The 15846-nt window shown below is 35.8% G+C and overlaps 1 protein-coding gene across 1 annotated transcript; it reads right to left on the bottom strand.

The window, feature by feature from the left end:
• LOC109722915 (ethylene-responsive transcription factor LEP) lies at positions 14750-15622 on the bottom strand. Its single transcript, XM_020251093.1, has one exon. It carries the CDS (start codon positions 15620-15622, stop codon positions 14750-14752), a length of 873 nt encoding a protein of 290 aa, XP_020106682.1.

Below are 15846 nucleotides of genomic sequence, written 5' to 3'. Positions count from 1 at the left end.
GGAAAAAAGCAGTCTGTTAAGTGCCTGAATTTCTTTTCCAGAGGGAGGGGAGCAGAAGAATGTGGAGGATAGGTATCTCTGATTAAGACTCTGTTCTATTTTCTGGGGTTGTTTGGGTTCAAAAGTACTATCCTTGTAGTATTTATAGGAATGTGGGGGTTAAAGCACATAATAATGTCTGGGACACAGTTAAGAGGAGGAAAAAACAGTGGAAGGGGAAAGGAATCAGATACGCAGAGGAGAAGAGGGGGTTGGGTTGGGTTGAGGTTGGAGAACGACGCGTACGGCAGCAGCATTGAAAGGTGAAGGAAAGAAGCAAGATTGGTATCGAATCTCTTTTTAAGGTTCTTGACCTCTAGTACTACTATGGCCTCCCCATTTTCGTAACAGTTGGAAAAAAATAACTTAAGTGGGAAGTTTCCTAACGACGTCTCTTTGAGTTGAGAGCCCTCTTTTTCATGTCGGATTGCTTGGATGATGAAGATGATCTTTTGGCTCTATTCTGTTAAAATTCTGTCGAAATCTTTTCGTGACGATTGCTAGTTACTTCTCAAATTCTTCTGTTGAGACATCTTTATTCGAATTCGATGCAAAAGAATTTGTCTTCCTCCCTGACTGATTTGAGGGTCATAAAAACGTAAAGAAGATGTATTACTAGAAAAAAGCCATTTCATAAGTTTGTAAAGTATCTATTAACTCTTCTATTTTCATTTTATTAGATTTTTTTTTTTTTTTTTTTTTCTAATATTAAGTAAAATCCTAATGCACACTCGAATGTAGGTAAAATTGACATGCGACAGCGGAGAAGCATATTGTTCCATACTTTTTATCCAATCCCCAATGCGTCACATAATGAGTCACAAATTTCACTTGTCCCCTTGAATTTCCTCGTAATTTTTCTCTACTCAAATGATGAGTTATAATAAAGTTTGGTGAAAATGCATGGAACTTGAGCTATGGTACACTTTTGTTGCTTATCGTATAATTTCTTAGATTTGAGGCATTTGATGACTCCGGTTTAAAAACTAATTGTACTGTTTACTTTAATAGAAATTAGCCTCCTCAAATCAAACACACTAAAATAAACGGAATCCACAAAATCTAAACTAAAAGAGTTTTCCAAAAATTTGCAGCAAAATTAAAATTTTAAAATTTTAAAAGATTGGATAGAAGGATCAAATGACAACTAAAGGGGGGTGAATTAGTTGACAAGTAAAAACTCAAGTAAAATTAAATCTAGATAAAAATTACACAATCAAATAAAAAAAGAAAATCAAACTCAAATAATACAGATGATTTATCCTGATTCGGCCTTTCTGTCTACTCCAGTCCGGTCTTTCTTCTCCTACAGGTACTGATTTTACTATCACTTGGCTTTTTGAATAAGGTAAGACCAAAACTGTTTACAAGCGCACAAAACTTTTTTACAACCTTTTAATGAAACTCACAATTACAAATCAATAAATAATTAGGACTTAGAAAATTTTTCTGAAGTTATATCACAAACAACATACAAGCCCCCCTTTAAATACATTTGCCATCATTTAAAAAATGGAACAAAAGCATGATTAAATCATAATTGATTTTAATTTGAATTTTAACCATTTTGCAAATGCATTTGAATTAATTTTAAAATAAATTTGAATTCATACCATATTTGCAAAACACATTTGAAATATTATTATATTAAAAAGCTCACTTGAAATTATACCAAATTCGTAAAATCCTTTTAAATTAATACTGCAAATATAAAACTTTTTAAATTCATTGCATATTTGTAAAAGCTTTTAAAATAATACCATACATATAAAACTTATTTCTATCATATTTCATATTTTTAAATTCGTGTCATAATAAAATCATTTTTAAATTTATACCATATATCAAATCTCTTTCATACCGTATTAAAATAATGGCTAATTTGACGTTAAACTCAAATTAAACCCAAAAGGTGAGTTGGTTAAATTGACTAGGTTGACCGGCTCAAATCCGATAAATTGTAAAGAAGTCCTCCAAATTATTGTTGTGGCACTTGCATCCAATTTGGTACAATTTGATCTTGTCTGGGCCAATTTGAATAATTTGATTGAATAGTTACTTTTGATCAATTCCGGTTCGGCTTGAACCATTTCAAATTCAATTACAACCTGAAATTATTAAGTGACAAATTAAATTCAAAATTTATTTGTTATCATCAAAATTTATTATTAGATAAAATCCAACAATAAAAACAAAGTTAGGGTTTCGAAATGGTAGACTTTTAATTAGAACTTGTGCTCTAGCTTTACTGCGGAATATAACCGAATTTAGCATTATTTGTTGTTGTTGCGCCCGATTTTTGCAATTATTAAATCATTTTGCTCACGAAAAGGTGTTTTATTTGTGAGAAGCCAATGTGGGGAATCAATTGTTAATATCAATCAAATCTAAAAAGCTACATTTTAAAAAAGTATTCTGTTCTGTGGGAGGTCAAGTGGACTGAGTCACATTCCAAATGACGTGAGATCCGATTGGGTCGAGTCATGTTCGGAGTGGCGTAAGGCTGGATGAATTGAGTCTCAATCGAGATTCGTGGACACTGTATCCATACGCTTTAAATGAATTGATTGTATATTTTTAAAACAGTATCAAAACCTCATTGCATTCAGATGTAATGACGCCCATACGTAGAGGATTTAGGGTTTAATTATAATGCTTAGGTTTTAAGATTTAGGATTTAATTATGATGTTGCTTTCTCAAAAACAACTAGAAAGAAAAAATAATGAACGGAGGATTGCTTAGTCCAAAGTGTACACAAACATGCCATAACATGAATCTTATGAAACAAGTTAGGAATAATTTTTATCGTACATTTTTTAGTACTGTCATGCACAATGTTTATGGCCCGCAATCCCAGACAACGCCAAAGTGCTCAGATTTGAACATTTCTCGATTGAGATTTAAATCCCCGGCCTTCAGGTTGAAACATTGTTTTTTTTTTTTTTTTCTTTTTTTCGTAGGATTGCTTAGCAGCAGAATCTGCGCACGAAGTTTGATCGCTTAATACTTACGAAAACAAATAGGAATAATCTTAATCGTGCTTTTTTGTGGCAAGTAAAGATTAATTAGATCCGATAAACACTAATTTTTTTGGTCGGAACTCTTTAAAATTTATGAAAATAAGCAGGAATAACCTTTGTGGTACTTTTTTATATTTTTTTTTTCCATGTGCAATGTTTGTGGCCCCCAACCCCACTATGGAGTTACTTGAATTTTTTATCAAAACTCTCATGCTATCTAAAATTTTATCAAAAAATTTAAGCATGTACGTTCGGACTCAGTCATTAGATTAAAGGAGTACATATGTTAAAAGTTAAAAAAAATGTACAAAAACCTTCTTGAACTTTTTATTTTGGTAATTAGACTCTCGAGGCATTCTCCTAAATTCGAGTTACTAATTATACAGCTGTTGTGATTATATGTTTTGCATATAATTTTGTAAAGTTTGAAAATACAAAAAAATTATGTTTTTAATTCTAACATATAAAAAAATAATAAAAGCCGAAGATTGGTTCACCCATTCTTCAATCACTTTACTGCTTGCCAAAATTGGAAGAGAAAATTTTTTTTTTTTTTATAATTTTAATTCTATAAAATTATGTGTAAGATATATTATCAAATGATTTAAAACAACTGTGCAATTAGTAATTGCCACTGACAGAAGGGTCCTATTGAACTACTAGTGAAGTTACCCGCGCATTGCGGCGGAGTGATACTATAGAATATAAAATATAAATAAAATAAAAATTTTAAATTTTTTGATTTGATATGGGACTTCAATAAACACAAATATAAAATATAAAATATAAAATAGATATAGGTATAGATATAACAAAATTTATAATTTCGATAAATAAATCACACATAATAATAATAAACTAAGCAATAAAATTTTTTTTACCCCATACACATCTTCATTGCACTATCGACATCGGAGAGGCAAATTCCGATCTTTACATCGCCTTCGCCGCTAGTGTCCAGCTCCTCTTTATTCACGACCATATCAATCCCGTATCCACATCCACTGCTTCTTCTCTCTCACTGACTCCAAATCCATCACCGTTTTCTTCTGCAGCGCTCCATCGCGATCCTCGAAATCCTAATTTCAATCCACACACAACAAAATTTTAAAAAGTTACAAAACATGAGCCCTTTTTGTGCGCCAAGAAAAAAAGAAAAAAGAAGATATGAAGAAATAGAGATTAAACCATGTAAACATATTAATTGAGAGATAAGGGGGAGAAAACAAAACAATATGAAAAAAAAGATAATGAAGAAATGGAGATGAAACCATATAAACATATTAATTGAGAGATAGGGGGGTTAGGAAGATGAAGCATTGGGTGGAGATGGTATTATGTAAACACATTAATTGAGTGGGGGTTTAGGAAGATGAAATATTGGGTGAAAATAAGAGTGGAAAGAGAGAAGAGAAAGAGTAAAGGAAAATTCGCCACGTGGCAAAAAATTAGGAGAAATAATGTATAGGTATAGATTGTGTAAGATATGTAATCACTTGGCCTCCTAGTGGTTTAATTTTTATTTCATTAAAAAATTCTATATCAAATTAGGTGGCGAGATTAAAAATCCGCTAAACCGCTGAGTAATTAAGTGTAAATTCTTGAAACACAGGATAGCAAAGTAAAAATGAGTTAAACTATAGGGAGGCAAACTATAATTTTTGAACCACAGAGGTGTAGGGCTGGCAAATGAGCGAGCCGGCTCGTGTTCGACTCGCGTTCGACTCGATATTTGGCTCGCTCGAGCTCGACTCGAAATTAAATGAGCCGAGCTTGAACAAAAAAAAAAGCTCAAAATTCATTTCAAGCCAAGCTTGAGTATTACTCGGCTCGTTCGAATTAGGCTCGAAAAGATCGAAAAGCTCGAATATATATATATATATATATATATATATATATATGTTATCGAAAATATAGAGGATCTGGTGTTTTCGATTTTTTGATTCTTAGATCAACTCCTTTAATCATTTCTTATTTTTGGATTAATACTATTATTATCTTATAAGAACCACTCAATCCTAAGGATATTATTTAATCCTAGGGGGGATCGCAATCATCCCAACTATACAATTCTTAATCAAAGGGCCAAAAATTCGAAAATATCAAATCCTTTATATTTTCAATAGCATAGTAGTTCTACAGTGTATATATATATTTTTCAAGATTGACTGTTATGTGCCAAATATTTGTCTGAAGTTCTATAGTTTGTATTATGTGTCTTTTTTTTTTATTTTCTATTTTTCTTTTATTTTTTCTTTTTTTTTTTTTAGAGTTCTAATATCAGTAAATAACCTAACGCACACTCGAATGTAGGTAAAATTGACATGCGACAGGGAGAAGCATATTTTTCCCAATACTTTTATCCAATCCCGAATGCGTCAGGCATAATGACTTCACAAATGTCACTTGCCCCTTGAATTTCGTCTCGTAATTTTTTCGTACCAAATGATAGAGTCTATAATAAAGTTTGGTGAAAATGCATGGAACTTGAGGTGTGGTACAAACTTTGTTGCTTATCGTGTTAATTTCTTAGATATTGAGGCATTTGATGAACTTCGGTATAAAAATTAATTGTAGACTGTTTACTTTAATAGAATTAGCCTCCTCAACTCAAAACACACTAAAATAAACGGAATCCAAAAAATCTAAACTAAAAGAGTTTTCAAAAAATTTGCAGCAAAATTAAAATTTTAAAAATTTTACAAAAGATTGGATAGTCAAATCAAAGTAAGTCATAATTCAAGCTTCTGCTATAAAGAAGAATAAATGAAGGATCAAAATGACAACTAAAGGAGGGGGCGAATTAGTTGACAAGTGGAAAAACCTCCAAAAAAAAAGTAAAAATTAAATCTAGATAAAAATGCATCAATCAAATAAAAAAAAAAATCAACTCAAATAATACAGATGATTTATCCTGATCTCCGGCCATTTCATGTCTACTCCAGTCGCGGTTCTCCTTCTTCTAGAGTACGATTGTCAACTATCACTTGGCCCTTTTGAATCATGGCAAACCAAAATGTTTACAAGCGTACAAAACTTTTTTACACTTTCTAGATGAAACTCACAATTACAAATGCAATGAGATAATTAGAACTTAGACATGTTTATTCTGAAGTTTATCACAAAACAACTGACAAGCCCTTTAAATAACAGCCATCATATTAAAAAAGGGAACAAAAATATGATTAAATGCATAAATTGATTTTAATTTGAAATTTTAACGCATGATTTGCAATGCATTTGAATTAATTCTCAAAATAAATTTGAATTCTATACATACTTAAAACCGAATTCAAACTAATATTGAAATTCAATCTTAAATTATTCAAATTATCTGATAACAGATCAAAATCCTTTAAATTAATACTACAAATATAAAACTATTTTTAAATTCATTGCACATTTGTAAAAGCTTTTGAATTAATACCATACATAGTAAAACTTATTTCATATCATATTTGCATATTTTAAATTCGTCCATAATAAAATCATTTTTTAATTTATAAGCATAATATCATCTCTTTCATAACCATATTAACAATATGACTAATTTGACGTTAAGCCTCAAATCAAACCCAAAAGGTGAGATTGGTTAAATGACCAGGTTGACCGGCTCAAATCGATAAATTGTAAAGAAGTCTCCAATTATTGTTGTGCCACTTCGCATCCAATTGGTAGGAATTATGATTTGTCCAGACCTAAGTTTGAATAATGTTGATTGAATGGTTTACTTTGATCAATTCCGGATCGGCTTGAACCACTTCAAATTGAAATTCGGCGAGATGTGATCCGATTCTAATCCAACATGTAAATTCTAATAACAATATTCCAATTTAGTTTGTATATCAAATTAATTAATATGGATAAAATCCAACAATAAAACAAACCCTTAGGGTTTCGAATTGTAGACTTTTAATTAGAACTTGTCTGGCTCTGCTTATCCTGTGCGGAATATAATTCGAAGTTTAGAGCATTATTTGTTGTTGTCGCGCCGATTTTTGCAATTATTAAATCATTTTGCTCCACGAAGAGTGTTTATTGTCAGAACCAATGTGGGGTAATCAAATCGTTACTCCAATACAAATCTAAAAAGCTACATTTTAAAAAAGTATTCTGTGCTGTAGCGGGAATGCAAGTGGAGCCGAGTCACATTCAAATGACGTGTGAAATCTAATGGTCAGTCATGTTTTCGAGTGGCGTAATAAGGCGGATGAGTTTTAGTTTCAATTGAGATCCGTGATCACTGCTGTATCCATGACGCTTTAAATGAATGTGATCGTGATATTTTTAAAACGTAATCAAATGCTCATTGCATCAGATGTAATGACACCCGATACGTAGAGATTTAGGGTTTTAATTCATACATCTTACGGTTTAAGATTTAGGATTTAATTTGATGTTGCTTCTGAAACACTAGAAAGAAAGCAAAAAAAATTAGGGTTCGACCGTCCCCAGAGCAAGTGGCAAAGGGCTTGATGGTTGGTACCTGAGGTCCCAAGTTTGAATCCTAGTTGATTCACATTTCTACCTAAGTTTATTTTCTAAATGAAATAGACGAAGCGGGTAGCGTGCTACCTATCTCTCTCTCTAAAAAAAAAAACAAAAAAAACAAAAAAAAACCAACGTAAAAAGAGTTGTAGGATTACAACTCTCCATTCAAGGGTTAAAATCCTCTCTGTCCTAAGATTTACATAATTTTTTTTGACAATTTTATTATTTTTAGAAAAACATAATAAGGTTGGGAGAAAAAAAGTAGGCTTTGGATGATAAGTTCGGCTAATATACTATTGATAGTGTCAAACTCTTAGTACTATTGAATTTTCTAGTATCAAACTCTTAGTACTATTAAATTTTTCACTGTTAGATTTACCCTTTTATTATTTTCACCTGTTAGATTATATAATTCAACCAACCACCCACTCAACCCTAGGGATCACTATCATCTTAACAATATATCTTTTCATCCAACGGTCAAAAACTTGATAGCACCAAGCGTTTGATACTATCGATAGTATAGTAACATAATTCTTGGATGACTGAGGTGTAGAATTATAATTCTTTTTTGGTATGACATTATCGCGAAATCAAATATGATAACAACTAGAGGCCGAATAAAATTGGCAAAGCATCTTTTCCTTTTAATTAATCCTTTTCATTAAGGTCAAATTTTTTTTTTAGAATAAAAATTGTGAAAAGTATAGTTTGATTGAACGGAAAGGATGAACGGACGGCATCGAATCCCTCCTTGTGCAATGTAAAAAGAGTTGTAGGATTAGAACTCTCCATTCAAGGGTTAAAATCCTCTCTCTCCTAAGATTTAAATACTTTTTTTGACAATTTTATTATTAAAAAAACATAATAAGGTTGGGAGAAAAAAAGTAGGCTTTGGATGATAAGTTCGGCTAATATACTATTGATAGTGTCAAACTCTTAGTACTATTGAATTTTCTAGTATCAAACTCTTAGTACTATTTAATTTTTTGCTGTTAGATTTACTCTTTTATTATTTTCACCTGTTAGATTATATAATTCAACCAACCACCCACTCAACCTCAGGAGACCACTATCATCCAAACAGTATATCTTTTCATCCAACGGTCAAAAACTTGATAGCACCAAGCGTTTGATACTATCGATAGTATAGTAACATAATTCTTGGATGACTGAGGTGTAGAATTATAATTCTTTTTTGGTATGACATTATCGCGAAATCAAATATGATAACAACTAGAGGCCGAATAAAATTGGCAAAGCATCTTTTCCTTTTAATTAATCCTTTTCATTAAGGTCAAATTTTTTTTTTAGAATAAAAATTGTGAAAAGTATAGTTTGATTGAACGGAAAGGATGAACGGACGGCATCGAATCCCTCCTTGTGCAATGTAAAAAGAGTTGTAGGATTAGAACTCTCCATTCAAGGGTTAAAATCCTCTCTCTCCTAAGATTTAAATACTTTTTTTGACAATTTTATTATTAAAAAAACATAATAAGGTTGGGAGAAAAAAAAGTAGGCTTTGGATGATTGAGTTGTATAATTAAAATTCTTTTTTGATATGACACCGTAACGAAGTCAAATGTGATAACAACTAGAGGCTGAATACAGCAATGATAAGTCAAAATCATTTTTCAGAATAAAGATTGTGAAAAGTATATTTTAATTGAACGGACAGCATCGAATCCCTCCTTGTATAATATTTCATTAGGTGTCTCGTCATGGAATCTACGTTGTTATGAGCACTTGCCCACGCGGCGTCCATGTAGAAAAGGGAGCATATTTTAGTGACTTATAAAAATATGAAAAAGAATACATGTTAATAAATAAAATAAAACAGTAAAAAAATTAATACTAAAAAGCAATGCATATATAAAGAGCTCACTTCTAATATAGAAGGATCGAAGAATTAGTTAATTATTCTGAAAGAGATAAAACTATCTTAATTTTAATTTTTTTTAAAAAAATATTGTGTAATTTTTTTGAAGAAAATAGTTTGTAAAATTTAAAAGCAACAATTGAATGTTATCTAAGTGCATCAAAAAACTCAAAAGCTCAAATAGAGTAATCATTTATTTTACATTTAAATAAAATGTATCTACCTAATTTATTTTTTATTTTATATTTTTACTCATATATTTTTTAATTAAAAAAAGAAAAAAATCCCGGAGTGGAAAGCCACTATACAATTATTTTTTTTCCAGGCACAAAAAGTATTTAAAATATGGCGATGGCAGTGGCACCACATTATCTGTATCTCCAACCAGTCAAATTTGTCCCCAAAATTTATTCATCCCCACCACCATGATTTTCTTAATAAATTATTATACTTTTCTCTAAGAAAGAGACATCGACTGGCTAGAGATACATTGACATGGTGCATGCCACTGTTATATAATTGAAATGCTATCGGTAGTAAACATGCTCTATTGCCATTCGTTTGTTTTTGATAATGGAGCCTCTAAATTGATGATCGATACGTTGAATATGATCTATATTACTTGAAGTATCTAGAAATTAAATTTCATGCTTTTGTGATATTGTTCTCTTGTCCATCAAGTGGACGCAAAAATGAACGACTGGAAATGAATATACTTTAAAAAGTGATGATATGGATCTTGTAATCAGAATCAAGAGTATAGATCTTGCTTTAAATAGTTTAAAAAATTTTCTAACCAAAATTCAATTGATTTTGATATCTTTATAGCGTTAAATGAGAAGTCTCATATTGATCATTAACATTATAAATTTTAAAACCCTTTGATCATTAGGTTGATGATGTCGAAAATACTTGAAATTTGATTTTCAGATACTTCAAGTAGTATAAATCATGTTCAATTGTACTGATCGTCGATTTGAAGGCTCCACCATCGAAAACAAATGGATGACAACAAACAATTGATAGCATTCCATCTCTCTCTCTTTCTCTCTCTCTCTCTCTCTCTCTCTCTNACTCGCAGAAGCTGGGGATGCGGATCCGGTCGGCGCTGATCACCGCACTGTACGGCAAGGGGCTGCGGCTCTCGTGCGCGGCGCGGCAGGCGCACGGGGTCGGCATGATCGTGAACTACATGGCCGTGGACGCGCAGATGATCGCCGACATGATGAACCAGGTGCACTACCTCTGGCTGATGCCGCTGCAGGTCGGCGTCGCGCTCGCGCTGCTCTACGCGTACCTGGGGCCCTCCGTGACCTCCGCGGTGGTCGGCATCTTCGCGGTGATGGCGCTCGTGATGCTGCTGACGCGCCGCAACAACGTGTACCAGTTCCTGCTGATGACCATGCGCGACCGCCGCATGAAGGCCACCAACGAGATGCTGGCGAACATGCGCGTCATCAAGCTCCAGGCCTGGGAGGAGCATTTCTTGCGGCGCATCCAGCTGCTCCGCGACGGCGAGTACGGCTGGATCGCCAGGTTCATGTACTCCATCTCCGGGAACATGATCGCGCTCCAGAGCGCGCCGCTGCTCGTGTCGGCGCTCGTGTTCGGGACGTGCGTCGCCGTGGGGGTGCGCCTCGACGCGGGGCTCGTGTTCACGGCCACGTCCTTCTTCAAGATCCTGCAGGAGCCGGTGCGCAGCTTCCCGCAGGCGCTGATATCGGTGTCGCAGGCCATGATCTCGCTGGAGCGCCTCGACAAGTTCCTCGGCAGCCGCGAGCTCGACCGGGGCGCGGTGGAGCGGGTCCCCGCCGCCGCCGCCGCCGCCGCCGTCGAGGTGCGCGGCGGCGCGTTCGCGTGGGACGACGAGGCCGCCGACGACGCCGCGGAGCTGAGAGGCGTCGACGTGGAGATCCGCCGGGGCGCGCTCGCCGCCGTGGTCGGCACCGTCGGCTCCGGCAAGTCCTCGCTGCTCTCCTGCCTCCTCGGCGAGATGCACAAGATCGCCGGAAAGGTAACCCAACAACACACCTTCCTTCTCTACCACATCCTCACTCCTTGTTCTCATCGTTACCATTCAATTCAAAAGTTACATAACAAACAAGTAAAAAAAAAATTTATTTTCTTCCTTGTTTGGTTAGGGGTAAAAATATTTTTACGAATTTAGAAAAAAAAAAAATCAAAGTTTTCCTTTTTTTGGGAAAACTTTAAAAACTCCCCTTGTGGTTTCATAGTTTCTCACTTTGCTTCCCTGTGGTTTAAAATGTATCAATTTGTTCCCTGTGGTTTTGTTTTTCTCTTTTTTTTTTATCAATTTTATTATTTTTTTTTCTTAAATCAGTAATAAAGTTAAAATTAAAGAGTACTAAAGTGAATATTTGGTAAATCTAGATGGGTGTCTGAAGTTTTTTATATATAATTTAACGAAATATTACCGAAAAGATAAAAACGAAACCACAGGGGGGCAAATTGATACATTTTAAATCACAGTGAGGCAAAGTGAGAAACTACGAAACCATATGGGGGGTTTTTGAAGTTATCCCTTTTTTTTTTTTTTTGGGACAAACCAAATAAATATTAATGAAAAATATTGTTTTTGTACAAACTAAAAAGCATAAAATTTTTTTCCTACCAAAAATATTATAGCACTTGAACCAAACATCCCCATAGATCATTAGCATATATATACATATTAGCTATTTTTATTAAATTATTTAAGTGAAAACATCGTCAATTTGGACGAAAATTGCCAAATTAGCATAAACACTCTGGCACGGAAGGAGTTTAGTAGCCGGTTGGTTGCACCTAGTTATTTCTGTATTACATTTTTTTTAATTATATGCAAATTTAAATATAGTATTGGGTCCGTGCATTTGACTAAAATTATATGTAATTAAAATTGTACTAAAAGATTTAGTTAAACTTAATAACTAAATTCCGTAAAATAAGTAAAATAATAATAATTACTGTGTGTAAATTAGTGTTCATTTATGCAAGGTCACGAGAAGTGCAAGTGGGTAAAATGCGCGTGAATAAATACCACATAAATACGTTCTGGGACGAGCACGTGCTTAACGCGATGGGTATCACGTGCGAGGTTTGGTGTGTGTATATATATATATATATATATATATAAACACGAGTGAGTTAACCTAGCTTGTATTTGGCTCGTTAAGATTTCTAATAGAAAAATTCAGCTTATACTTGGCTCGTTTATTAAATAAGTAATCGATTTCAAACTCATTTCGAACATAACATGAACCGACTTGCAAACACTACAACAGAATTAGGTTATAGGGACACATGTTTAGGACACTTTTGTGTAAGTGTCATATTTATACCAAAACTTAAAAAAAAACCTACTAATGCCTAAATATAAAGTCTAATCCAATCAAAAATAAAAGGGTACTCTACTCAACCCACCCCACCTAGCACATTCGGCCTGATTATACACAGAAAAGAAAAATAAAAGAAAAAGGAAAGAAAAATCGATTACTATTACCATTCCTCTTCTCCTCTCACTCAATCGACTGAAATTCTAGACGAAGATCCCTTCCTCTCGTCCTCCTCCGCCACCGCAGCCAACGAGGTAGAGTTCCGGTGATTGCTAGATGCTTAAATAAATATTGGTAAATTAGCAGCACTCTTTTAGATTATAGCGACACTCTTTAACTGTCACTATATACCTAGCGACCCCACATATAGCAACACTTTTTAAAAGTGTCGGTAATTTAGCCAGCATCACTTATTTTGACTTATACCGACATTTAAAAGTGTCGCTATAGACCGTTTTTGTTGTAGTGAAAATATATATATTAATTCGAGCGAGCTAAGTTGAAAATTCAGCTCGTGTACAATTTGTTTATTAAATAAGCGATAGATTTCGAACTCATTTTGAGCCGAATACGAATTGACTCGTGAACAGCGAGCTAAACTACTAGCCTTAATTGAAGCTCCAATATAAGCCTCCATTTTTTAAGACACAGAAGCTCATTTCAAATTCTTAAACGAAAAAAACCAAATATTTTTACATTGCTTAATTCTCTGTTAGATGTATGGGCCGAATTCCGTACCCGGATTTTTCATACCGCAAAATTTGACTTCGGGCTCCGGCGGAGCTTCAAAATTTAGGCCCGAAAAAATTTTGGGCCGGTTTGGGCTTTTTCCCAAATTCGATCCAAGTCCGATCCGAAGCCCGACAAACCCTGCGCCTGTATTTGTATATTTGTAAAACGTTTTTATGTAATTTAATTAATGGCGTTTTTAATATTAATCTTTATATATTATAGCATGTGTTGGAAATGTGATTTTCCCTGATATCAATTGTTGAAATCGGTATTTGCGCTTATACCGATTATGTACCCCAAGATCTAAAATAAAAATAAAATAATATGGAGAAAAGAAATGTCGTCTATCTCTAACTAAATATTGGATTAAATTCGGATTACCATTCCAACAGTATGTGTATAAAAAATGAGTCTCAATGTGGTCCGATTGACAAATACTGAGACCGATGGCCGAATCAACTGTTTATCTCATACAATGTATGAATTTTAAAGTAGTGATGAATGACTGATTAGATCGTTTCTTCATGGGTGGATATTATTGTCAGTAAAAATTCACATGCGGGCTTTTTCATGCATATATTTATATCCAAATATCTCTTTTTCATTCATTCATACATTAAATTTCAACAAAAACGCACACACAAAATAGGAAAATCATAAAGAAAAAAAAGGCCACGCACCAATCACCACACGCCACGTCGTCATTGCGGGCGCACCCAAACACAAATCTCAAAAAAAGAAAAGGAAAAATAAAAAGAAAAAGAAAAAGAAAGAAAACACCTGGTGTATCCGTGCATCTGTGCGCCGCTCAGTTATCGGCCGTCCATAAGTTTCACGTTCAAATCCTACCGTCCAACATTTTAGTCAGAATAATAAAGGAGAAAATAATCTACGGATAGGCGGTGCACGATTGTCTGATCGGATGCACAAAATGTGTAAAATTACTACATGCACCCGGTGCATCAGAATAAGCCAATCATTTATTTCATCTTATATTTTAATTTTCAAAATTAAATAGAGAGAGACTCACTGCAAAGAGGCGTTCTAATCAAAGGTCGACTATTACGTGGGGTGCTCCGATCTTAAAGCAGTTATCTCTTCGTGGGGAGGGTTTTAAGAAAGTTGACGTGAATTTTTTGTGATTGAATGATGACAAAAATTGAAGTATAAGATGAAATGAACGGTGAGTAAAGTGATGTGATACTTTCACGGATTGTACGGATGCATCGGACGGACGCAGGTGATAGTTTCGTCAGAAGAAGAATGAAGAGGCGGAGCCGCCGAGCTGGAACCCGTCGGCAACAGCGGCAGCTGCGGCGTCGTCTGCGGCCGGCATCGGCCCGAAAAGCGGGCTGTGGACATAGCCTTCCTCGAAGAATATCCCCGACTCCGCCGCCGACTCCGGCCCGTAGGCGTACTCGTTCATAAACTCGAACCCGCTCGACCTGGCCCCGCCGCCGGGAGAAGCACTACAATGGCCCGCCGCCGACTCCGCCTCCGCGAGCCCAGGGACGGAGGCAGCGGAGTGCTGGGGCCCACCAGAAAAGTCAAAGTCGAGGTCAAGGTCAAAGTCAAAGTCAACGGTCAGGTTGGTTGGATCATGAGGAGGAGGAGGAGGAGGAGGGGGAGGAGAGGGTTGTGGGGGTGGGGTAGGGGATGGGGTAGCGAAGAAGAGGAGGTTGTGGTGGTGGTGGAGGTCGGGGGAGAGGAAGGGGGTGAGGGAGGAGCCCAGGGGGAGGTCGGGGAAGGCGAAGTTGGTGCGGGCGCGGGGGCCGCGGAGGGAGCGGGCTGCGCGGTCGTACGCCACCGCCGCCTCCTCCGCTGTGTCGAACGTGCCAAGCCAGTGCCGCTCCTTCGTCGCCGGGTCACGTATCTCTGCCGCGTACCGACCCCATGGCCGCCGCCGAACCCCCAGGTACCTCATGCCGCCACCGCCACCCCCGCCTGTCTCTGCTGCGGCTACCGCTGCGTTGTTGTTGTTGTTGTTGTTAATGTTGTTGTTGTTTCTGCTGTTGCTTCTCTCTTGCTGCTGCTGCGGTTGGCGGCGCTTTGACTTCTTTTGATGATCAGGTGGTGTGGAAGAAGAAGAGGATGGGGATGAGAGGAAGTAACTAGAGAGATCCATATAGAGAGAGAGAGAGAGAGAGAGAGAGAGAGAGAGAGAGAGAGAGAGAGAGGAGGTTGGGGATGCTTTGCATTGTTGCATGGTGTGGAGGGGGAGTTTATATAAGGGGAGGAGCGAAATGCACTGGAAATATATGAAATAAAAATGCATGGTTTGATTCTTAATATGTGGAGTCCACTTGTGGTCAACCCAATGATTTGGACTAGTGGGGAGAGAGAGAGAGA

This window comes from Ananas comosus, linkage group 17, assembly GCF_001540865.1.
Source record: "Ananas comosus cultivar F153 linkage group 17, ASM154086v1, whole genome shotgun sequence".
In the NCBI taxonomy this organism is placed as follows: Eukaryota; Viridiplantae; Streptophyta; class Magnoliopsida; order Poales; family Bromeliaceae; genus Ananas; species Ananas comosus.
This window is presented reverse-complemented; position numbering and strand designations above follow the sequence as displayed.